Here is a 26,576-nt window from a genome sequence, read left to right on the forward strand (position 1 = left end):
ATATTGAGAGATGGGCTAGTTGGTGGCTAGTATTAGAATGCATCATGAAACCGCGCAAAAAGACAAGGGACAAAGAAGAAAGCGACGGGATAAAGCGCGCTTTGTCCCGTCGCTTTCTTCTCTGTCCCTTGTCTTTTTGCGCAGTTTCATGATGCAATCTAATAGCAACCTATATGATTCACATCATGAAATAAACATTGAAGCAAACTCAAGCTCCGCATTACGAGTGTCGCTCGATAGTGTTAAAAGGCCTCTTCGCCGATCCCTGGTCTTCTTTGCATATCACGGCCGTGGACGCGAACATTTTTTTATGTACCAAAACACACGCAAGGCATGACTGTAATCAAATCGAACAAACGTGCACCGATAAGCTTAGGTAGCGTGCACGACTCCTGACCCAATGATATAACAGATTCGATTTGCACCCAGCTATTAAACCAATTTTCTTTTCCGCACAATAAATTTACGTCAATACATATCATAATGATTTTCGAGTAATGTTGCGACCTTACAATCACAATTTATCTTATGTTTTGTCCAATTTAATTTCCACTCGACGTCATGATCCTGTCGGACATTCCAGCTTTTTTCCAAAAAAAAGCCAACTTTACATTGTTTTCACTGAACGGAACCATTAGTGCTAGCGCGTTAAGAACGTCAAGAACTGCACACGTACCTTTCTCGACCTGAAGAGCGCCACTGCAGCCCACAGAGGGATCTGTATCATAGAGAGCGAGGCGAAGAACCAGCCGACCCGGTTTGCCCATTCTGGGTACGGCTCAACGTTGTTGTACAGGATTGGTGCGGCCATGACCAGGCCGTACACCACGAGAACCTGCATGGCCATCGGCAAAGTTACGAAGCATTCAGTCACACAATAAAGAACATGGATAAAATTCTATGTACGATTCCAGTTGTCGACAAACGAATGCTTGACAGCACATAAAAGCTCAGTTAGGTGGAAGATTACAACTGTAGCTCCGGTTTATATTCCACCTTTTTGTAGAAGAGAAAAGGACTCATCACTAAAATGCACAGCGGGAGAGGTTTACGTTTTACGGGTCCGTGTCCGTGTCTCAGTAGCCTATGGAAGTTACTTAAACATCACAGCGTTCTAGAGACGAAAATTGAAATTCAAAATTCAAATTCAATTCAGAAAAGGGCCTTTAAGGGACAAAGACAGCGAAAGTATGTAAAGCTAACACTATCCCAAAACAAAAATTTTTGAACTGCGCGCTCTCACACACACAGACCCCCCTCCCCTTCCCCCCCCCCCCCCCCACACACACACACAGGATGGAAAACAAAAGAATAAAATACGCACGCATAGAATGAGGGGCGACAAGAAGGCCCAGCTGAAGCGGAAGATCCAGGGCGGCCTCTTGCCCAGCATGAACTTGACGTCGTTCGAGAATCGCCGCACCCCTGCGCGAGAAACCCGGGCCACAGGGCAGCTCAAACAAAAGTCCAATATAACCAATATACCTGGAAAAAATGTTTCTAGCTGCATTGCTTGGCCTTTATTCGGTTGGGCTGTGCTTACGATAATGCTTTTCTTACTGTGCACTAATTTGACGCCACAGAAAACGAAATTGAGTTCTTCTGCCTTCAATTCTCTCCTTCTGGTGAATACTGTGCATGCTATCCTTCTGACTGAGGATTTGACTAGAACAACAATAAATGCTGCACAATTCCTCGCTTTCCATAGTTCGATGATATTGCCCATTATTCGACAAATGAAGGTTCCCTCGATTCACACGCAAGTTCCTAAAAGCAATGTATCGACATTCTGAAAAGATTAAAGTGCATGCAATGTATCGATACAGAGTCAAAATATTATCAAGGTTTGAGTGCTCGTTGAAATGGCTCTCAGCCTGAACGTTCTGCAGCGTTGGTTGCTATGCTAAACTCGTGAGTGGAATCCCTTACGCTGCAGCAGGGAGGGTGGTTATAAACCTCAACGATATATAATTTTGGATTTCTTACCTACGGTATTCAATAGGGGTAACTTCCTTTCCTTGAGTCAACACCATATTCGTGCAACATTTTATGCGAAAAAAAAAGTCTGACGTGTTAAACGTGACCCGCAATCAGTGAACTCACCGTACAGCCACATAAGAGCCATGACCTCGCACATGGCGATGAAGAGTGCCGACACGCCAGCGCAGTAGGTGTCCAGTAGGTTCAGCACGTACTGACCGCCCTGCGTGAACGTGAAAACAAGAGACGCGAAGAACATGTTTTGACCCATTTAAAGAGCAGCTAAGGAAGCCTTAGGAAATGGTCAAGCTTAAATAAAGCCTAAAAAGGTAGACTGCACTTGTTTCTGTGACCGGCCGCAAGAAGCAGGTCACATAAGGCTTCTAAACTTTCGCCAAACGCTGACCAGTGACGTACAGACCGGGCGGCTAGCTCTTGGCCCCAAGAGCAGCGGTTCTACTTTAGCATTTACCAAATTTCGAGGCATTTTAAAATGTGCTTGCATAACGTACCGACCCTCCGGATGATATAACAACCCTGAAGAACTCCCTGCCACAACATCTATTCACTTAGCTGGCAACGTGCTTCTGTAACGCAAAACATGTGAAATAAAAGCATAATGCCATCGCATTAAAAGAAATTGCACTGAAAGACTAACTTGAAAATACAGTTGGTGCTGCTTTAAGGCACAGTGATATAAGCAACTGAGGATAGCAGAAACATTCAATGGGCGGCTGTACAGTACGTAAAAAGCGCAAATATTATGGGGCTCAAAATCGTCTACCGATGCAACTAAACATTTACGAAGGGGACCTACGTAAATGCTTACGTGATGTGAAGGCGAAGTCATGAGATGGCTTAGAAGCGCACTAAGGAGAATTAAGAGATAAATTGGGCAGGTTTGCGGGCAAATTGAGGTGGAATAGGAGGTTAATTAAAATGGCTTAGTACTAGTCCCATGTATACACTGGAATGACTACCTATATGGCCACTGCAACCACGTGACTCCCGTTTACGCAACGCCGGTTTTCCGGAGACATTTTTTCTCGGCCCCGGCTCTGCCAGTTTCCGCCGCTGTTGGGTAATATATGGCTTTCCCTTAAAAATGGTTACACAAAATGCCTGCCGAACATTGTGCGCTCTAGGAGGAGGGAATGAAAGCCTTAATGCTCCGATATAATTTCGAAAATAATTTATCGACAGCCACTGGATCCTTACCTGAGTGACGCACGACAATCCGATGATGAAGCACGTGCTGCAGGCAACAAGCGCTGTGATGCAACGATGTTTTCGCAGTACTGGGAACGTATCCGAGAGCACAGTCAGTGTCGTCTGAAGCAGAGGGAACTAGAAAAAAAAAAAGACGGAAAGAAAACACCGTAAAGTCGCCCCAGCAAGCGCCAAAGACGGTGCGAGAACGGCATGACCGCAGCAGAAAGGTGATCTATGGCTCTGGGCTCAGGTAACTCGATAAGCCTGGCACCGCTCTCCGCCATCAGGATGCAGCTTTACGGTATCACATCGCACAAGCTCAGTCCCTCTCGGCTTGTGGCGCCGCCCAGCTCCACGCAAGAGGACTTTCACCCGTGACTTCGGTGGCGAGTCAGGAGTCCTTTCCCGCCCGAGGAAGTCCACCTCGTCCTTCGCTAGCCATATCTATTGCTCCTAACAACAATGAATGTCACATATTTGTCGGTATTTCTTCCCGTTCCTTAATTAAGAGCATAGGCTAGCGTGGTCAGCCAGCGCGCTCTTGCGGTCATGCTCACGGGGTATAGGGTGGCGGCTTGGGGGCCAGCCGCGGACACGTGGACAATACATGCTGCTTCCTAATTTACCACCCCTAGCTAGATTCTCTAAGAGGTCAAGCACTAATGAGTGGACATGAACATTTCATGGGCAGCTTCATTGGCTCTCAAAAATAGTGCAATAAATGTCAATAGGCTACATGATTGTGCAGTGGTTCTATCAGGACCAATAGCATACCTCACTGTCAATTCCCAGCAAATACAGCATGAAGAAGAAGATGAAAGACCAGAGTTGTGGACACCAGAAGGTGGTCAGTGCTTCCGGGTAAATGACGAAGGCCAGGCCCTGACCTAAGACCCACGAGAAAAAGAGTAATGCATGCTTTAGATAAAGGACACAATATCCGCGACTGTAGAAAAAAAAAATCAAAGAGAAAGAAGGCAGGCGTCCTTCGATGCTAATCGTTAAAAATAGCTTTTCTCGGTGCTTTCACTGCAGCCTACGTATAAGCAGCCCTCTGCACATCGGCAGTGGTAATCAGTCGTGACAATACGACAACTGAAATGGCGCGACTCCCTTCAACGGCCTGCAAACGTGCTTTTGACCCAATAGCAAGCATCCATACTGCAATTTATGGGCTACTGTTCACACTCGATCTAAAGCCCTATATGCCTATTTACCAAATGCTTTGAACAAACTCAGGTGCATGCTTCACGAATCCGTAGGGGTGCCGACACGTCAATGCGTTTCTACAGGTGCATTTTTGTACTATTGTACGCGCGAACCAGGCTGCTGGAGCAAACAGGAACTGTAATTTCTATGCTGACCACAGGTTCGTCTGCGGTGCTTTCACGGTTCCGTTTTTCTTCCTCGAGAGAAGACGCCTCTAGCATTACTTCATGCGGCCTTGGGCGTACAAGGCGAAATTACGAAGAGCGAACACCTCGTTGTCTGGTTGTGACATCAGCAAAGCTATCCGCACATGACGTCTATCAGGCGCGTTCTTTATTTTCACTGTGACTGGCAGGCAGAACACACGCGGTAATATCCGAGAGAAGATAGTTAATAGCGTCAGTAATCATCGATAGAACCAGTAAACAGCGTACTGGGAAGGAACGCACAGAGGACGCACTTGTTACATTAAAACAACTTAGTGACTGGGAAAACCTGTTCGGCGTGACACATTCTTTTTAGGCCTTTTCTTAAAACAGCACTAGTTTACAGGCCATTTCAACAGATATTACGCAAAGCGCAGACCTTCAAGGCACAAAATGTACAGTCCGCGGAAACTGCAATACACAAAGAAATCGGATCCCAACAACGACTGCCGCTTCTACGTAGCCCAAGCGGTGCATGTAAATAAAAATAACTGACCAGCCTTGGTGACTTCTTCGATGGGCACCTGCAGTTCGAGGGACATGTGGCCCAGCACAGCGAAGATGGCGATGCCCCCTATCAGGCTGGTGATCAGGTCAGCAACCACCACGATCGAGGCATCGCTGCGGCAGCCAGAGCGCCCCCCAGAAGCGTCAATAAACTAGGGAGATATTCTGGGCTCCCACCTCAAAGGGAACATAAAGCGCAACATGTGAACGGTATGCCTCTCCCCGAACTCGAGGACAAGTGTGCCGGATTTGTTCCGCGTGCCTACAACATCCCATATATCTTCCGGGACGTTCTCAGTCTTCAAGGCTTATATTTTCTGCCCTCTTTTGGTTAACCCCTTATCCTAAACCTGTTCAGGTATTACCTCTTTATATTAAAGATAACTGAATGTCACAGTAAAAAAGTAATGATTACAAGAATAGCCGTAAAGCAAAAGGAACGCTTGCTCTTGCGATGTTGTTATTAACCATATGTTAGCGGTCGACGAGACCTGATGCTTCAAGTTGCACAGCCTCAAGATGAACTATACCCAGTCTCAAGTAACACATTATTTGTTTCTTGTAAACGTTGTCCGGAAACCTTGGTTAATGTTTATTGTGCAAGGTCGTCCGAACTTAGTGCAAGCACGCGAGCAGGTTTTCGATTTCCTCAAATGGCCGTTGCATCCCACCCGGCCGTGCAGTGAAATGACATGGCAGGCCCTGCATGCACCTATCTAATGCGGTGTGTGGCCACGTCGGGGGCATTATGGCACTTTGAATAGAGCGACTATCATCAGCTCACGTGATCACCCTAAGGGTGAACGACCTTGAAAAAAAAGTTGCACCTCTGTCTAACCCTAACAGGCGTGCTCGGAAGACAGGGTTGATCGGTGCTCTCCCATGTCAGTCCAATTTGATGAGCAACGCGTTTTTAGCAAAGTCACGGAGACTAAATTCCATTTCTCACATGTGAATGGCGTAACGGAATGGGTTGTAGCTGCCAGACATGATGAGTCCTCCCCAGGAGATGGCCAGCGAGTAGAAGACCTGTTCCGTTGCTCTCCTCCATATCTGCAGTCGCAATATAGAAACCAATGAAGCACGCCACTGATTCTCCGACGGTGAATGCACCAAAAAGATCACACAGCACAGCATGACAAAACTAGGTTACTTGCCGCGACTTGAGCATCACGCGGCGCGGAACGAAGTACACGCAGAATTGAGAAGCTGTAGCTCTCGCATACACATGTGTACTAAACGCACACTTTCAGATGTCTCCAGGTGACTAAAACCCAGCCACATTGGTTAGAACCGAAAAACGGCGATTTTTGCATATTTAAAATAGCCGAGGATGCGTTCTTGACGAAATATGTTCTATTTTCTTCCCTTCAAAGTTCCATATCTAGAGTGCAACAGGTGGTGAGAAAAAAAAAAAAAAACATCAATCCGATATATTCAACAACTCATACATTGTGCCGCGATTCCTTAATTCAGGAATTAGCCCAACCTCTCAATTATGCAGTGAAATAGCAATATTAATTAATTTAATTTGGAATTGTGGGGCTCTACCTCCAGATGAACCCATGCCTGATCCCTTCCTTGACGCGTGAAATCATCGAAGTAAAGGCCAGCGACGACTCGGACATCGAATCCCAACCATGGAATGGGCCTGTCTCCCCCAGGATCTTTATGATCTCGGAGGCACGTGCTGATCACGTTCCCTACCCCACCTTTCCTTTCCAAATAAATCTGTAGTTCACTTTCTTTCAAAGTACAGAAAGGAGCCAGCAGGCACTAAAATATCAGTGGAATGGGGACAGACGCTCTAGCAATGTATCATTTGCGGAAATCTGTAAGTCAGCTTCTCCCAGTTCTTGTTTTCGAACATAAGAAACTCGTTCCAAGATGACAGCCGCATTTTTGCGCGGAAGTATTTGGTTGGTTTGTAGGGTTTAACGTCCCGAAGCGACTCAGGCTATGAGAGATGCCGTAGTGGAGGACTCCGGTAATTTCGACCACCTTGGGTTCTTTAACGTGCATTGGCATCGTACAGCACACGGGCGCCTTACTTTTCGCCTCCATCAAAAAGCGGGCGTCGAGGCCGGGATTCGATCCCGCGTCCTTGGGAACAGTAGTAAAGCGCAGTAAACACTGCGCCATCCCGGCGAGGGGAAGTATCAGTAGGAGACCTGCTTTCCTACCCGTTCGTTGTTCTTTCGAGGAGTGTAGTTAGAAGTTTGTTTTGTTCAGTAGAAAATTTTAAGACAGTTGTGTGTTGTGCAGGACCCTACATTTGGGACACAAAAGCTAGTTTCCTTACATTTCCTGCCCAGTGTCTCTTGGGAGCCCCTTTAGGCTCAACTGGCGACACTCCTGATCCATGTAGGCGCGCTGAACTTTAACTCAAGACGATTGACTAACACGAGACAAGACTGGTACGTGCGCGAGTCTTGTCTTGTGTTAGTCAATCGTCTTGAGTTAAAGTTCAGCGCGCCTACATGATGATGGAAAACCAACTAGCCGCCATTACAGCATTCCTTGACACTCCTGAGTTCACTCAAAATGGCAACTTAACTGTTTGCCTTGCCTGCGCCTTTTTCCTTCTATAATGTCGCGCCCTTTGACAATTTTTTTCCCGATAATCTTCACATTTTACAGTTTGCACCAAGCAACTAGCAAAAAAAGAAAAAAAAAACCATTAAAAGAAAGTATATGTAAACGCCGAAAAACAAAAAATATACATCGGAAATTACACGGCCTCCCTCCGTTCAGGGACAACTAGGGCCAAGAGACGTGAATCCTCCCAACCAACATGGACATTTTGCTCGTATGACTGCACTGTCAGCGGTATGCGCCCAAAGTTACAAAAGGGCCGCTGCGGAAACAGCGGAGTGGCAAACTTGTTTCTAAATAGTATATAAAAAAATTTTACGAGGTGTCAGGAGACTTCACAATCTTTATATAGAACGCATGTTAATGAACGACAGCAGTAACTGCTCGTGTGGCTTTATCACTTTTGTGAAGTACTATAGTTGCAATATAGCAGCAAAAGAGGTTAGCAGTCTTTCAATTTTCAAACTCAGGAAAGCACAGAGGGTTGTTTTTGTTCTTTGCTTTTGCTTCTGACCGAATCTCGCAACTATAGGCGTAATCGCTTCCGATATGGATTACTGGACAACAAGTAGAAGGAAAAGACTACTCGTGGTAGTCTCAAGTTCAGAAACACCTAGTGCTAACAGGAAACACGAGCGCAGCAGGTGGCGCCGGCAACTCACGTTGAGGTCGGTGAGCTTGGTAAAGTCTGGCACGAGGAAGTAGGCAATGCCCTGTCCGGCCCCGCTCAGGGTCACGCCCTTGATCAGCAGTATGAGGAGCACCACGTAGGGGAATGTCGCCGTGAAGTAGACCACCTGTTTCATTGGGGGCAGAGCACGCCACCTCTCTACATGTGCACCTCTCTCTCGGGCATCATCTTGCTCTGCGAACGAACCACACATCCCCGCCCACCCTGTTTCTAGCGTTCCATTCTTGGAGCACAGGGCGTGCCCATCAGCACAAGGAATGGGTGTTTCGCAGAGCGACAGAATTCATCAATGGCCTGGGATTGCTATAACGTATTCTTTATGCTGTTTCGATTGGAAAGAAAATATCGAGAAGTCCGCTGTCATTGCACTAGCCAGCTGTACCTGTGACCACAGAACTTTTTATGTAAACAAAGAAAATCCACTAAAGGAGGTGGATAAAACCGATAAATGACCGCGTTGGCAGCCACCTTAGATAGGCACCCTTGCATTGAACTACTGCCCATGATCTATCAAGTTGTTCGTGCGGGACACAAGTGAAGATAGTCTATGGGCATCACCTTATCCGTGTCTTTTTTGCGCTAATACCCTGTTATTATGTCTGACAACCAACTAGCTCAACAGTTGAGGCATCACCTCATCTTCCAATAATTTTTCAACAGCTGCGAGCTCAACAAGATCGGCCAAATATCAAACTTTCATTTGCTAAATTCTTTCTCGTGGCCCTTGCATGTGGTCACGGCTGGCGATCACCCCTTACTGGCGATTTCGACATCTATGATACAAGTGACTTCTTCACATTTCATTATCGGCGCCAATACGACCCAAGAGTGAGAAGAGGAACGGCAGGGCATGAACTGCTATATGAATCCAAACACACACAAGGGCTCTTTTATCACTTATTGACTCTCTCTAGGCCTGTGATATCATTTGCAACATTTTTCAAAACCAACTAGCCCGCTCTATATAACTTTGATATGGAAGTCTCGTATATTCTCGTCGAAACACTTCATCATTTTTTACACCAATGCTGATCGAGTTAAGATGATATATTTCTTCGTAACCACGCGCTGAGGAAACAAGGTTCACTTTCAAACCCTGCGTTTCAAGCTAGCCTTTCACCGTTAGTCATATTTACCATGATTTTGAATGTATCAGTAATGACAAGCCACCCATACAGCGATTTTTGCTAGAACAATTGTGAAGGCCATACATCCCGGCTGCTAGGAGCTTATGAAAACCTCCTATCTGTGCAGCGGACAAATACTATTGACAATAGCGTCGTACATTTGGGAGAACCGGCAAAATCAGATTGTGGAGTTCCCTTAACCCACCTTTCCAGATGAGGAGACACCGCGGATGAGGCAAAGGAACACGATGAGCCAGCTGACGAAGAGGCACAGACAGAGATCCCACTTGATGCTGCCCACTTCCTCAATGTTACCAGACAAGTCGAGCACGTATTTCCTGCGGGGTGCACAACGCCGTCAGCTGGTGCCTAACGAAACGTCTATGCAAATAACGCCGGAAGACAGACAGCTAGGGGCGCAAAGCTCAGACAGCTAGATTAACTATGTAAAAGCAGAATACACTGGGCAGCGGACTCTTGATTAATTGCAGTCAGCATACCGACCCTCATATACCCTTTCCCGTAACAATGTTTTAATTTATCACCACTCACAAAAAATGAGCCCAGCAGAATCCGCAATAGGAAATAAATTAACACAGGTAGATTAATGCCATGAGAGTAAAGTAAACTGGGCTGGCCCTTATCACAGCCGTATGAATAAAGAGACATCATTAGTGGAACATTATCACACAAATGTTACTGAAAACACGATATCGTGCTGAGCACTGCACCCATTTTAAAATACTTGCGTTAGCTACCACAGCAGAAGGCTAGAAAATTACGCGCTACGTAAAGACAGCGGCGATCATCTGTGTGAGAGTTGTGATTTCAAAATATGAGTGCAGCATGAACGAAATACTTCCTTTTTTCTTTCTCCAGTTTTCGATAAGTATAGCTGTAACCTCGACACTTAACTACGGAGAGTGTAGAGCGGGACTGGCCTCGAAGTGCTCAAGGGGCACCGAGCCCAAATTTATGTTGGCCTAGAATTGAGAGGCAACCTCATTCTAAGGACAAGTGCAATACTTTCAGGGCAAACGGTAAATAGAAGTGACCAAGGATTTAAATACAGGTGACAACACCATTGACTGATTTCTCAAGCAAACCGAGGTCCATCGACACTGCCTCTTGGCGTGAATATACTGTTACTGAATTGAAACGGTGATCACGTGTCCTTTTCGAATCCAGCAGCGATAATTTTTTTTTTACAAATGCTGTTCTCTCAGCAACGAATGGATCTTTCGCTGTTGAGACAAAGATCAACAGATCCAGGAAAAAAATAGCAGAGTCCAGTTTTATCAAAACTAGAGGGCTGACGGAATTTTTCTCGGCGTTCCTTGCAAACAGCAGTGCTACTTAACGCATTCGAATCACAAAGGCCGGCTGTATGGCTCTTAGATGCTGGCCAACAGCCTGAGTCTACTTAAGTAAGAAAGCGGTTTTTATATACTGATGGCTAATATGCCATGAAGTGTACGCCACAGCACACAACCAATGATTGCGGTTTTTCTGTGCTGGCATCTTTCGATTCATTGGAAGGAGAAAAAAAAGAACGGCGATTTTTATCTCGCGTTTTGCGATACTGCACGTAAACCCCCAAATCCAGAGGCTTCCTTAACTATACAGATGGACTGCAAAAAAATTCATATGTAGAAACGTCCCTGTGCTGCTTCGGCTATGATGAATGCCGTATAGTGGAGAGCTCCGGATTCATGTCACCCACCTGCGGATAAATCGCTTTTTGTTTCCCAGCGCCCATTGTTATTGGCCAGCAAGTATGGTTAGATCACCGACCAGAAGTAAAACACGAAGCTCGCATCACGCATTAAGTTATGACGTGAAAGGAATATCATTGAATCTTGATTCGCAGGTAGTGTTTTTTCTGCGACAAATAGGCTCGTCATATTTGGTAGCGACATATGTGAACGCTGGGATACAAAGGATTAGCGTGCACAGACAATGTACACCACAAGGGTGTTGCGCCTGAGTCGAAACGCGGCCGCGAGCAGGTATAAACACGTACCGTCTTTGCCAAAAGTAACCAGGCTGCGTGCTCCACTTCTCAGTCCGCTAGTAGAGAATTCGTACAAATTCTGAAGCTCTAAACATATGCAAAGTAAAGACGAGCTCCTGTGCTCAGTTTTTAACAAGATTTGATACTGTGGTATTTCATGTTGACTTTAGAATTCAAGCGAAAAGCAAAACATGCAGCCTGGTTACTTTTGGCAAAGACGGTACGCCGGCTCAGTATACTGATGAGTGCCTAACCGGCAAACCATCGCGGCGAGTGACATTCAGCACGTTACAATGAGCTTCGTCTGAAGACTCGCCCACGGAAGCATGTCTGTAATGATTATCACTTTTTTCTTCTTGTTTACTCAAACTATATACAATAGAGAACTCACTCCCAGAATTGTTCGGCAGCTGTTTGCGTAGCGTTGGAACAATTGGCCATGAGATTGTAGAAAGCATCAGCAGGAACGGAGAAGTTGGTACCGTGCACTGCCGATGAGACCCAAACCACCTCGTTCAAGGGTCCTAGGAGGCCACTGCTGCTACTGTTGCTATTGCCGTAAGTCGACCATAGTATCTCCGGTACATCTCTGCACTTGGTCTGAAAGAAAAAAAAAATGAAAAATTTTACTGAAGAGCTACCATGTAATTAGCAGCGTTACTCTGCATTTCATTAGATGTGGGGACTTTGAAAACTGCGCCGTTTCTGCAGTCATGAAACTGCGGAGGACGCAATATTGGTTTGCCTGACGCACGGCAAGAAAGACGAGGCAAGAAAGACTGCTGTCCTGCATTTCGAGGGCAGGCATATTTTACATAAAAAATAGACTTTTTTTTTCATAGAATTAATATTTTACTACACATTAATAATCAATATATCAGCAGGTCCTCCTTCGTGAGGCTTGCAGTTTTTTTTTATTGTTCTGTTAAAAAGCATCTCATTAGTTTACTATTACAGTCTTAATTGCTCATTGTGAGCGCAGGACGAACCATATAAGCGAACTTTTGCTTTCTACAAAAATTAGACCACTTAAACCAATACCCTACTAAGAATAATTCAGCCAACTTCCACAGTTATTAAATCATTATTTTTACAAAACGCCGCCCATAGTCTTAACTGCATCATGGTGAGAGAGAAGAAAACATTTTGGAAAGAAAATGTTTGCCACGCATCAAAAAATTAAATCATCTCCATCTAACTGTAAATAACTGTACCGTACATGTCTAATAGTTCCATGGCCGTTAAAAGGCGTCCCAAAAAGTTGTACTTTATTGTGTGCGACTTCCGGTATCCAGCAATTCACTAAGCGCCAATGCTAATGCGTGTCCGCTGAGCTGAAATTATTAACCGTACTACAGTGCTCCAATTTTCGTCGACCGGCTTGCGTTCGCATGGGCGCAGTGTTCGTCGAATATCCCCTGGACAACATAGGGCATACAAGCTCGGTTTTTAATGAAAATAATTCGCAACGATGACCCCGAAGGCTCACGTGGTTGCTGTATCTGACGTAGCACGTCTCGGGGTCGGCGCCCCACCACTCGAAGCAGTCGGCCCACGGTAGCACCGAGCGGAAGGACTGCGCCAGGTAGTAGAGCGTGTAGCACAGGATCACATTGTAGTAGATGGCCACCAGCAGGGACATCACCACCATGGCAACGCCGATACCTGCGTCGATGCGCCAGTTATTGTGAATGGCGACTGGAAGCAGCATTCTATACAGTTTCCGTCATCCCTTTCACGAGCTTTGTCGTTTTACCTTAGCGCTATGATCCCAGACTTCGGTTTAGCTTCTCTTGTATCCTGAACATTTGTTGACGGTTACTTTCTTGAATCACAAGTAGTATTTAGACAACTTTGGTGAGCTTGTTTGCTATATATTAACCAGTGGGTACTTCAGGAAGTTGTGCAAGTTTGCCTTCGGTGTTTTGTTAAGAGCAACATTATTTGTTGGCTCGACAGGCCCACCAGGCGTCTAGTTACAGTGACACGCTCAGTGTAACGCTCGGTGGCAACAACGCTTGACTCAGCACATTAGTAACTACTGCAGTATTCATGCTTTGACATGAGCACTTCGCAGCGTCGGCGAAACTCACACCACGTCACATAATTTTGACAGTTATCAACACGATCCACTTAGATTATTTAAAAGAATTAGAAAGCACAAAAATTCCCTCGAACTATGAGTAATATGACTTGAAAAAAAGACAAATTTACTAAGACTGCGTACCTAGTTCGGTTGCCGTACGGCCCAAACCAAATGTACGTTAATAGTAATATTTCTTCTGTTGAAATTGGAATTCCTCTACTTAATGAACATCGTTCCCCATTTGATGTGTTGCTCAAATTAGGCTCGCACCGTTAAATAAATATCTGCCGAGCTGGTTGCTTTGGCTTCAACAGTGGCTACCCCGGCGTGGATCTTGGCCGCTGTATCGAGCTGGGCCCGAGGATAAGAGTGCTCGTACTTGATAATATGTTTGAAAAAGTTACCGACTCTTCCTGTGCTGTCATACAACCGTGGCTAGGCGCATGCTTTAATAATTTCTGCACTCTTGGGGCAGAAACAAGTCCGGAAACTGTACATTCCGCTGCATATGTGTACCTTCATTCTTGCTTCACCCATAAATAATGCAGAGCAAGCGAACTCTGGCCGTGATGGCAGTACGTCGACTCACCCTGCGCCACTGGTAGACACTTCCACACGGCGATAGGTCCCAGACTGGAGAACTGACCTAGCGCCAATTCCATAGTGAACAACGGAATGGCTACCAAGATCATGACGATCACGTAGGCGGCGAAGAAAGCGCCTGAAAAGGAAAAAAAAAAAAAGAAAGAACGGAGATAAGCATCAACTGTAGTCCCTTTGAAGCAAGAGCGACCAGCTGCGCTATTTTGCACAATCTTTCTATGTCTAAAACCACCATTCTGAGCGGTTTGAATTCCAAACGTTTTAATTATGCTCATGGCCTCTCAAATAATGGATATGAACGAAAAAGAGGAACTGTAAAGCGCCATCATACACTTGGTTACTTCCTAGTTGACCGGTGGACCTAATTTGAGCCGACTTTCAGAAGGCTGCCGCGGATAACGCCCGGATTCGGTTAGTCTCAGAGCCAGGAGATTGTTATAAGCCTCGAATGCCCAACGGATAGGGAAACTAAAGACTGCAACAGAGGTCATTGCCCGCAGAGGCCAATGAGGCAGGATCGAACTGTCTTCATTTAAGCGCGTTTGACAGTCGGCTGGGCCGACCAAGGATAATTGTATCCGCATTCTTTGTAAATAGGTTCGTAAACGGTTAGAGTAAAATCAAGCTTGGTCGCCAAGACTTGAGTCATCAGCGTCTTCTTCCAAGTCAGCGCATCAAGTCGCTGACAACCACCTGGAGCCTTTTCCTAGTTCGTTTCAGCGCCGTGCGGGTGCCAATATCTGCTTCTGAAGAGTCATATAGAGACACAGCTCTGGGCCTGTTTCCGAGTTTTTTTTTTTTTTTTGGCTTATTTTCGAGCACTGAAAAGTTTTCGTTTACTTCTAAAGTCTGAATACTACTGCGGCTGCTGCTGTCGGCTGACAGGACTAGACATCCCTCCAAGATTTCTACGGTCCCATGAAATAAACGATAAACCGCTACTTAGAACGGTAGCCTAAAAGCACACTCCCGCATGTGTCAATGACTTGTTGGCATCGCTTAACGGAATCGTGGCCATCAACAATAACGTCCCAAATAAGGAATCTCGTGTCAAAAGTAACATGACGTTACAATTCGCGGATGGGTACAATGTGAATTTTGCTTGCTTTATTCAAATGCTTACGCTACGGGGATTAAAATGGACACTTAGTTCTAGTAGAACAGCCATTAAGGCCTATATTATCACGGAGAAACGACCTCGGACAATGTCTTCACGTGTTAATATTTTAATTTATTTTTAATATTGTCAAATAAGATAAAATGATGGAAGTAACGATATTATTAAATGAGACAGCCTTAAAGCGGATGTGCACAACCGGAATGACCAGAAACTCGTGCGCTCGTTCTACGCCCCATGTACGTGCATTAGAGCCCGTGGTATGGCGCTTTCCTTCAACGGCATTTTCATCGTGTGACTAGGTAGTCCGTGCATCCCTCATAACAATAATCCACAGGAGAATGTAGTAGTTTTCAATCATGACACGCAAAAACCAGATTCAGAGGGAAGGCGAACATAGCTGCGAGAGGCAAAGGTGGCCAGATTACGTAATAGCCCATTTTGTATAGAGTGTATATATTATATTGTCACCGGAATGCTTGGAGCCCGTCTGCTACTATAGTGCAGACGCCCTGACTGCTCCCAACGCGCAGGAAAAGTGAGCAGCTGGCGGGTATCTTGCCCTATCTGGGGTTATTAAGGCGCTCTGCAGATGCGTACTGACGGTGGACGGGCTCCCGGTTTTTCGGTAATGGTAACACTGTATACTAAAGGTACCGCCTCTGCATAAGTAACCAGGCTTCATGGTTTGCTTTTTAGCCATGCATTTGTGTGTCTATGGCTCCCTGAAACGTTACATCACTTCTGCCACAAGGTGTTCATTCGTCGTTAGATTTCAAGACTTTCCATGCCTTTCGCAGTGCCTTTACAAGTTTAATTTAAACGGGAGAAGGGCAGGCTACGTAGCCTGGCTATATTTAGGAAATAACGGTACGTAATAGAGTTTGCGAGGATATCGTAGGGGTAATGGCGTAACACAAGGGCCAGGGTTAGAATGCAAGTATACCATAATGCACGTACAAAACTTGACGATGACTACATCGACACCTTTGTTGTAGCACCGAAAACGTCCTACAGAGAGCCTATGCTGCGAACAAAACCAGCGACATTCCACGTCATAGTGTTTTCCACTTTAGAAATTTAAGCAATTAATTAACCAAGTCACAGACGATAAATGTTCATGGTAGACATGCAGATACTCCTTTCGTTATGCACCAACCTCCTCCGTTTTGATAGACCAGGATGGGGAACCGCCAGACGTCTCCAATGCCGACGGCGAATCCGATGCAGTAAAGCAGCGATTCCATGCGGCTGCCGAACTTGCCACGCTGGTCATCGCTGCTGGCCCTCGAGTCTTTCCTACCCACATCGCCATCCGCTGCACACCGTAGAAAGGTAAAAAGAGATGCATGTAATTATTCATTCAGTTACTAGGTCGGTAAGAACATTAACACAAAAAGAAAGTGCCGGATTCGCTTCATCCATTCCTCTCGCCGACACGGAAAGGCAGCCCTCACGAGTCACATCATATATTATTGCCATAGTAATTTTATGAAGCACTGCAGATGGTGAATAAAAAATAAATTACGAGCAGAATAAACCATCAGTAGCAGCCATTAACATCTTCATCAGACGTTGGTTTAGTACTACGAATGCTGGAGAAGGAAAGAGCGCGCAACGGAGACGTGGAAGAGAGGATCATAACACACACACACACACACACACACACACACACACACACACACACACACACACACACACACACACACACACACACACACACACACACACACACACACACACACACACACACACACACACACACACACACACACACACACACACACACACACACACACACACACACACACACACACACACACACACACACACACACACACACACACACACACACACACACACACACACACACACACACACACACACACACACACACACACACACACACTCTCTCTCTCTCTCTCTCTCTCTCTCTCTGCTTGTTTGCGAGCTCTGTGCAAGCGCCGTGCCTCAATTGGCCCAAATCACCACCTTCCTTATCCACATAACTTGTCTTCGCAGGCACATAACGACCTTCAGAACAATGTTCTTGTCTATTCTTGATTTAAACTAAACCGGACCTAAGGCTTTCATGAATTTGTAAGTGGTAGCTGGGTGAGAGAATCCATCGCATAACACCGACAGCTGTGGCGTGGATCAGACATGTTAACTGGCAAGCTGAGTAATCACATCAGTTTTCTTTTTAACAGCTAATGTTGCCTCTTCATTTATTGAGAGGTGTGTAAGGTACTGTAGCTGCTATCAATGTCAGTTTGTATTTTTTGTTCAAAAATGCCATTCTCCTCGCCGCTACACTACGAGATATTTTGGGAGGCACGTGGAACTGAGCGGCCAGACATGCGTTGGCCAAATCTAGGCGCGCGCTTCACTCAGCTGTGCCTGTATCGTGTTTCCCCGCTTACCTCTGCAACCAGAGCTGTGCAAAGAGGGACCACGGGATAGGCACGCCGCTGTACGATGCGCGCTCGTAGATTTGACTAAGGCAAAATCTATAAGCTCATACGGATATTAGTTACAGCAGGTAGAAACTTTCAATAAATGGAGTGCCTATTAATGTAACAGTTAAAACGTTAACTGCTTATTGATGCGTAAGTATTAAGTGGCTATGTTCGAAGGAGCTTGTCCCCAGAGTTTGCCATCACGATTGCGGTGAGCTGAAAAGAGACGAAAAAGAACAATTGTACGCGAAAGAGGATCGAAGAACCTTGCCAGGGAAATGGTGTGGTCGAAGCGGAGTCGTTATTCAATTAATTATAGCCAAAAAAGCCAATCAGGTGTCGAAACAGCCGAGCGAGCTAATGTCGATGTCCAAACGGACGAGACGCCACGCAACCAGAAGACGACATGTGCTTCGAGGTCAGAGTGGAAAAGTGCTAATGGTCGAGATCGATCAGGAAGTGATTAATGAGTGTCAATTAATTAAAATAAAATATATTCAGGGCAAAAGAGGGCGAGGAGGAGCAAGCAAAAACATAAATGGAGGCGGGTATGTGAAGTCACCTCGGCGACGTTGCCATGGTGACCACTACCGGCGCCGCCATGGCGTCCCTAGCAATCGCGCGCTATAGTGTATAGTGCCTAATACCTAGTGTAGTGCAACGTCATGCAAAGTGGGGATTACTGCACAGCTTGCTACACAATTTCGTCAGCGACGCAGCTGGTATAATTTTAGCAGTGTGACATTTCTACGAGGGTCGCGAGATATACCGTGTGAAGCAGCAGCGCTTAGGCTTACGCTCAGTGCAGATTCTGCAGTGCTCTTGTAATTTTAGTTAACCCACGTGCTGGTTAACAGGTCCCGGCCGTACTCTGATGCGCACCACTGCTACCAATGCTGGGACTGAGCCCGAGTAAACCGTCTGACTCAAAAATTCTATTTTTCAAAAGTGCAGAAATTCGAGTGAAACACTCCGTATGGTGGATTTACTTATGCCATTCAGAAACGTAAAGAAAAAAAAAACTATAGCACCTTTACTCAACCCATGCAAACAAAGCCGCCGGACACAGCGGCGAGATGGCTGCAACAATATACAATTTCGGAAGAATGCATGCCGTGACGCAGTAGCCAGAGGCATCGGAGGCCAAAACAAAATGTCACTCAAGGCGGCTACTCGTAGTAAGGTCTCTGCACAACGTACGACGAGGACGTATAAAGTTGCAACCATTGGCGCCCAGCCCAAGATGGCCCGAGCGAGCGGCTCTTGACTATAGAGATAATTGACTAAACGTCTGTACCCACTCTGCAGGAGAGCTGGCTGCGCTTGCCCAATACATACACACCGTCATCGCACGACCTTTGAGATGTTTTCTTGAGGGTCATTTAGAACCCGGAGATAATAAGGAAGCCGACGTGAGAAGAGGCATATGTCAGCGGGCCTCGATCGTGCTGCGAACGTCGTGATGTGTGTCATTTGCACGCCAAACAGAGGCGACAAGGTCGGCGCGTCCATAACCTGAGCAGTGTACGTACGAGCAAATTGCTTGGTGTTGACAGCGTACTAATTACTTATCTAAAAAAAGGAAAAAAGAAAAGTGATCCGCGCTACCTTTGGCGCTTGTCTATACAGACGGGCGATTATAGCGCTGCGTGGCGCGATAGGTATCAAAATGGGAGAGCTTATATGGCGTGGAAAGCATTTCTTCACAGCTGTGATACGAGTGAGTTTCCACCCTGCCGCATCCATTTCCGCCTCATTTCTTGTCACTGCCACTAACCGCTCGCATTCTTTCAGTGGAAGATTTATGAGCAAGAAGATTAGTGGACGGTTAGCAATCCTTCTTATTAATTCTAATATGGGTCCAACGCAGTGTTCCGTAGACATTGTGGGAAGGTTTTCAACTCAAGATACAGCTTGTCGCGTTAACGTGAGAAGTTAGGCAAGTTGGTAAGTATTCATGGTAAACGAGAGCGAAAAGACTTACACAGCAGAGGCGACAACACGACACAACCGCTTTCTGGCAATTGCATAGTTTATTAAAAAGGAAAACAGCTTAAGAACACAAGAGGGCAGGAAAATACAAATAAAACCCGAAGCCGCATCAAGGCTGCTAATCAGGGCGCGAAACCACACACGTGATAAAACGTGAAGTAAAGCAGAGAACAACGGTACAGAACAAGCACGCGGAAAACTAATTTGTCATCAAGGAATGCAATCTCAGGGGTTGTTAGGGCCACAGAGAGGCTGCTGATAAATGTGTCAATTGACTTTACAATGAAATAGGCTTCCTTAAGCTTTTACACGCCCCCAGACTAATTCACGCGCGGGTGTAAGGAAGCCTATTACATTGCAAAATCAATTGACACATGTCTCAGAAACCTCTCTGCCACCCTAACAACTACTTTAATTACATTTCTTCATGACAAATGAGCTTGTCACGTACTTGTTCTGTGCCGGTGTCCTCAGCTTTACTTCACGTTTTATCACGCGTGTCTCTTCGTGCCTTGATTAAGATCCTTGATGCGGCTTCGAGCTTTGTTTGTATTTTCCCGCCCTCTTGTATTCTTAAGCTGTTTTCAAAAGAAGAGCTTGCAGCGCGGGTTTGCGCATAATACACAGAACTGTGGCGCAACGAAGACGAACACGAAAAGAGAAACACAATAGAGGCGCACACTACCAACTGTAATACAAAACGGAACCCGAACTTCTTTCACACTCAAGTACTTGCTGTTTAGATGTATCGCGGGTAAACGTGAAAGTGATTCGTGGCAGCTGCAGATGTGTGGTGGTTTTTCTAGCTTCTGTCTATGTGGTGGAAGTTGTGACTGTCTTGTTTGGGCGATGTGAGTGGCGGACTTGGTCTTGTGTTCGTTGCTTGGACGCGACCTTGGACGTGAGAGTTGCTAAAGTTGATTTTTGGCCAGACATATCTGTGTGGGAAAGAAGAGGTGTGCGGGTGTGATGTGCTTGGGAGTAGAGGAGGAAGTTGTGCCTGGGTGTGAAAGAAGTTCAGGTTCCGTTTTATATATCATACAGTCAAATCGACATTATCAAAAAAATTATGTCACCTACAACGAATTCTGGCCAATCCCCCACTGTGGGTATGTGCCATTACAACGAGGGAGAAGAAGAAGAAGAATTACAGCTGGTAGTGTGCGCCTGTGTTGTGTTTCTCTCTTCTTGTTTGTCTTCGTTGCGCCTTAGTTCTGGGTATTAACTTTTTTTTTTTTTCTGAATAAACCATTCAGTTGCCAGTGAGCGCTTGTGTAGTGTTGTTTTCTCTGCTGTGTTGATTTTTTCATGCTCGTTAACCATGAATAGCTTATGTCTTCAAAGTAGGAGCCCATCATTGACAAGGAAGAAGTTCCTTAGAAATCACAGCAATTCCCGCGAAATCAAACCACATCTGATAGGGCCGAACAAAAACAACTGAATACATGTATTCAAGGAGACTTTCACATATTGTTCATACATGAAGACTGTACTGACTGGCTTTTCACATTATACGAGAAAAAAATGTTGTCGAGCTGCACCCGTCACACGCCTAAATAATCGCGGCATAAGGAATGACACAAAGATAGACTTTTTTCTTGTGTAGATCATAGAGTTTCTTACTCTTACCTAGAGGGAAAGCTGTGCTGCCGTCTATGGGAGTTTACCTGGAGTTTCCAGACGATCAGTTCAGCCACCATGGGCGCTCAAAGCATCATGGGCCGGAGAGCTACCGAGTGCAGAACTACAAAATAACGGCTTGAGAGGCTAGTTGGTGCATCATCGTATTCAGATATGTGGCGCAAACAAAGACAAACACAGGAGAAGATCCACAACACACGCGCACACTACCAACTGTAAGAAGAACCGGAAAACACTTCCTCTTCTACACTCAGGCACGTCTCAACTTCTTCTTCTCATCTTCCTCGTCTTTGCCAAGGGGAAAATTTCACACTCTTCCTCGCAGACCATAACCTTGTCCAAACATGGCGGTGACCAATCTCTTCTTTCTTTTCTTCTATTCTTCCTCTTCTTTACCAAGGGGATAGTGACACTTTCTTCCTCTCAGCCCAAAAAACATCGACCAAACATGACAGTCACAAATTCTATACTGTCTTGTAAATCCACACCACTGCATTGCCCAGTAACTCCTACCACACTGGACAGGTAAATATCACCACATAGTCACAAATCATACACTAAAAACACCACCACACAAATACAGCAAATACAGTAGGACATGTCCATCTACACACCATAACTTAGTAGACCCTATCTATTGAGACCCTATCTATGGGAGTTTGCAGAATTTTTTCCCCCTTAAGTACATGGGCCTCGTGGCTTCTTAGATGTTGGCAAGATATAGTTTCTCAATAGATAGGGTCTACTTAAGTTATGGTGTGTAGATGGACATGTCCTACTGTATTTGCTGTATTTGTGTGGTGGTGTTTTTAGTGTATGATTTGTGACTATGTGGTGATATTTACCTGTCCAGTGTGGTAGGAGTTACTGGGCAATGCAGTGGTGTGGATTTACAAGACAGTATAGAATTTGTGACTGTCATGTTTGGTCGATGTTTTTTGGGCTGAGAGGAAGAAAGTGTCACTATCCCCTTGGTAAAGAAGAGGAAGAATAGAAGAAAAGAAAGAAGAGATTGGTCACCGCCATGTTTGGACAAGGTTATGGTCTGCGAGGAAGAGTGTGACATTTTCCCCTTGGCAAAGACGAGGAAGATGAGAAGAAGAAGAAGTTGAGACGTGCCTGAGTGTAGAAGAGGAAGTGTTTTCCGGTTCTTCTTACAGTTGGTAGTGTGCGCGTGTGTTGTGGATCTTCTCCTGTGTTTGTCTTTGTTTGCGCCACATATCTGAATATGCAGAACTACAACTTTTGGCCAACACTAATGCAAAGATAAGCGTTGTTCTACCGTAAATAATGTCCTAAGATTGAATATTGTGACTATAAATTGCAAAAAGAGAGAGAAACAGCATGTCAGTGTGATATTTATCCAATATAAGCGAGGGCTCTTTCTCCTATTGGCTTAGTTTTGAGCAGCACAAATATCAATATTTCGCACTTAATAGGCAAAATTTGAAACAGAAAAACGTTATAAAAATATTTATGGTTGTGCAATCACTTCAGAAAGTTTTTAGTGGCATTTCGGGAAACAAAAACCATTTATTGGCGACGTCTGCTTTTGCGCCTTCGCTACTATGGCTTTCGCGGTCTATGTACGCACCTTCGGATGATGATGATGACGAAAAAGAAACATTGCAGTAACGCCACTCCACGTACCCGAGAAAAACCGACTGTCCCGCAACAAGTAGCACACCGGCCCATGATTCTAGCGCGCCCATGGTGGCTGAAGGGCAGCGCCCTCAGCTTTCCCTCTAGTTAGTGTAAGGAACTCTATGGTGTAGATAGCCAGCAACACTCGCGTCGAGACATCTCCAATGAGGAACCCTCGAGGCTTTAGCCTAAGCGTCAGTTTACCAACGCCAGACGTTACGCGCTAGATGCAGACAACAAGGAAGCTCGAGCAAAGTGTTTAGCGCAGACCCAAGCTCATGCGCTACCGGAACTTCCCATTACGGCGCAACCATATCTAAGCTGATTAGGCAAAAAATTCTGGTCACGGCATTATTCGTGATTTCCTTAGACGTATTAGCAAAAATTCTCACCACCCTTCCTTAATTACTGGCCAGGCCGTCCAAGTAGCCATCTTAAGCTTCAGTCTTCTGAAAGTTGTTATTTTGCCCTAGTTAGCTATTTATGTATTTCTGGCATTATATTTACAGGACTCCCCTTCATGGATTACTGCCTTGTCGTGGCGGAGGGGCTTGCGAAACTCGATGAAGTCGTGAGCTCTGCTGTGTAGGGCCACCCAAGATAGACAGGTCACGGCAGAGAGTTCTGACAAAATGTGATTCACTGGAGAAGGTAATGGCAACTCACTCCAGTATTTCCTGCCAAGAAAACCCTATGGCCAGTCACAATACCATTAATGATATGGCGCCGGAAGATGAGCTCCCCCAGGTTGGAAGGCGTCCCACATGTTACTGGGGATGAGCAAACGGCGATTCCTAGTAGCTCCAGGACGAATGAAGCGGCTGGGCTAAAGCCAAAAGGACTCTTAGTTGTGGATGTGTCGGAAAGCTACCGGAAAGTCCGATGTTGCAAGGAGATATATCACATAGCAACATGGAATGTAAGATCTATGACGCGAGGGAAACTAGATGTCGTCAAGCGAGAAATGGGCAGACTGAACATTGAGATCTTGGGTATCAGCGAGCTCAAGTGGACCGGAATGGAAGAATTTAATTCCGGCGACCATTATGTATTTCATTGTGGGCACGAATCCAGGAAAAGGAATGGGGTCGCTCTCATAGTAAACAGAAGAATGGGCAAAGCAGTGCTAGGGTACAACCCCAAAAACGACCGAATGATTTCACCTCGGATCCAAGGTCACCTTTTCAACATAACAGTTATCCAAGTCTATGCACCAACCACTACTGCTGAAGAAGCTGATGTTGATAGATTTTATGCTGAACTGCAATGCCTTTTAGACCGCACTCCATCATCAGACGTCCTTTTTCTCACAGGAGACTGGAATGCTAAGGTGGGGAGTGAAGAAATATCCGGAATTACAGGCAAGTTCGGTCTTGGTGAGCCAAATGAAGCTGGGCAGAGGCTAGTAGAGTTTTGTCAAGAAAACAACATGACCATAGCGAATACTCATTTTCAGCAGCACAAGAGGCGCCTGTACACATGGACTTCACCGGACGGTCTGTACAGGAATCAGATTGATTATATTCTTTGCCGGCAGAGATGGAGAAGCGCTATACAAGCAGTAAAATCAAGGAATGGGGCCGATTGTGGCACCAATCATCAGCTTCTTGTTGCCAAATTTAGGCTTCGATTGAGGAAAACGCAGAAAACTAGAAGGCCTTTCAGGTATGATCTGGATCAAATTCATTCAGAATATGCTGTGGAAGTGAGGAATCAATTTCAAGAATTAGATATAGAAGACAGAGAGCCTGAAGAGATGTGGACTGATGTTCGTGATCGAATACAAGAAGTTGCTACTAAGGTAGTTCCAAAGCAAAAGAAATTCAAGAAAGCAAACTGGTTATCTGAAGAGGCTTTGCAAATAGCTGAGGAAAGGAGGATGGCAAAAGTTACGGCGGAAAGAGAAAGATACAAGGTTCTCAATGCAGATTTTCAGAAAATAGCAAGGAGAGATAAGAATGCCTTCCTGAACATACAGTGCCAAGCAGTTGAGGACAACAGCCAATTAAGGAACACAATGAGCTCTGTATAAGACAATCAAAGATATCAAAGGAAGCTTATGTGCTAAGCTGGGCGTAATAAAGGACAAACGAGGCAAGGAGCTCACTGAAGCCTCATAGATAAAGAAGAGGTGGCAGGAATACACAGAAGAACTGTACAAGAACGACCCGAATGTGCAAACCCAACATAAGACGGTTGTGATTACTGGTCTCGAGCCGGGCATCCTGAAGAGTGAAGTTGAATGGGCCTTAGCCAGCCTTGCTAAGAACAAAGCTAGCGGAATTGATGGCATTCCAGCTGAGTTGCTTCAAAACCTTAACCATGACGCTGTTAACATTCTGCATACATTATGTCAGAAGATTTGGACAACCCTGCAGTGGCCACAGGATTGGAGGAGGTCAGTTTACATCCCCATTCCAAAGAAAGGCAGTGCCAAAGATTGTTCCAACTACCGCACGATCGCGCTTATTTCGCATGCTAGCAAGGTGATGTTGAAAATCCTCCAAGGTAGGCTGCAGCAGTATGTGGATCGGGAGCTTCCGGACGTGCAAGCTGGGTTTCGCAAGGGCAGAGGAACTAGAGACCAAATTGCCAACCTTCGCTGGATCATGGAAAAAGCAAGAGTTCCAGAAACCCATCTACGCCTGCTTTATTGATTATGCGAAAGCGTTTGACTGCGTAGATCACAACAGATTGTGGCAAGCTCTCCAAGAGATGGGAGTTCCAATTCACCTCACCTGTCTCCTCAGGAACCTGTATGAAGGACAAGAGGCCACGGTCAGAACTGGGCATGGTCCAATCAGTAAGATTGGAAGGATTTGTTCCCGATTGAAAAAGGAGTAAGACAAGGCTGCATACTGTCGCCCTGCCTATTTAACCTACATGCTGAGTGCATCATGAGGAAGGCCGGTCTGGACGAGACTTAGTGAAGATTGCTGGAAAACGTATCAACAACCTTAGATATGCGGATGATACCACTTTAATGGCAGAAAGTGAAGTGGAACTCAAGAGTCTTCTGATGCGCGTACAAGAAGAGAGTGAGAAGTTTGGGCTTAAATTGAACATTAAAAAGACAAAGATCATGGCGTCTTGCCCTATCAAGTCCTGGAGCATCAAGGGACAAGAAGTGGAAGCTGTGACAGATTTTCTCTTCTTGGGCTCCGAGATTACCCCGGAAGGAGACTGCAACCATGAAATTAGGAGACGCCGGCTTCTCGGAAAGATAGTCATGGTTAGCCTTGACCGCCTAGTAAAGAGCAGAGACATTACACTTCCAACCAAGATCCGTATAACTCGTGCTATGGCCTTTCTAGTTGTGATGTATGGATGCGAGAGTTGGACTGTGAAGAAGGCTGACCGCCGAAGAATTGACGCGTTTGAATTGTGGTGCTGGCGGAGACTCTTGAGAGTTCCTTGGACTGCCAGAAGATCAAATCAGTCGATATTGTCGACCATAAACCCTGACTGCTCATTGGAGGGTCAAATTCTAAAG

General features: G+C 45.5%; 1 protein-coding gene across 2 annotated transcripts in view; it reads right to left on the reverse strand.

The window, feature by feature from the left end:
• Positions 1 to 26,576, reverse strand: part of LOC146178310 (sodium-dependent proline transporter-like) — a 69,536-nt gene that overhangs the window by 5,193 nt on the left and 37,767 nt on the right. For both annotated transcript variants that reach the window (XM_084578130.1, XM_084578129.1), the window contains exons 2-14: positions 16,507 to 16,665; positions 14,217 to 14,348; positions 13,031 to 13,206; positions 11,933 to 12,141; positions 9,733 to 9,865; positions 8,372 to 8,506; positions 6,064 to 6,167; positions 5,104 to 5,228; positions 3,967 to 4,079; positions 3,199 to 3,327; positions 2,104 to 2,203; positions 1,325 to 1,425; positions 677 to 835 (exon numbers count right to left, since the gene is read on the reverse strand). In XM_084578130.1, coding sequence (XP_084434256.1) covers positions 677 to 835; positions 1,325 to 1,425; positions 2,104 to 2,203; positions 3,199 to 3,327; positions 3,967 to 4,079; positions 5,104 to 5,228; positions 6,064 to 6,167; positions 8,372 to 8,506; positions 9,733 to 9,865; positions 11,933 to 12,141; positions 13,031 to 13,206; positions 14,217 to 14,348; positions 16,507 to 16,665 — 1,775 coding nt within the window. The remainder of the gene's footprint in view (positions 1 to 676; positions 836 to 1,324; positions 1,426 to 2,103; positions 2,204 to 3,198; positions 3,328 to 3,966; positions 4,080 to 5,103; positions 5,229 to 6,063; positions 6,168 to 8,371; positions 8,507 to 9,732; positions 9,866 to 11,932; positions 12,142 to 13,030; positions 13,207 to 14,216; positions 14,349 to 16,506; positions 16,666 to 26,576) is intronic.

The sequence above is a fragment of the Amblyomma maculatum genome, chromosome 9 (assembly GCF_055883805.1).
Source record: "Amblyomma maculatum isolate TAMU_Amacu chromosome 9, ASM5588380v1, whole genome shotgun sequence".
Taxonomy (NCBI): Eukaryota; Metazoa; Arthropoda; class Arachnida; order Ixodida; family Ixodidae; genus Amblyomma; species Amblyomma maculatum.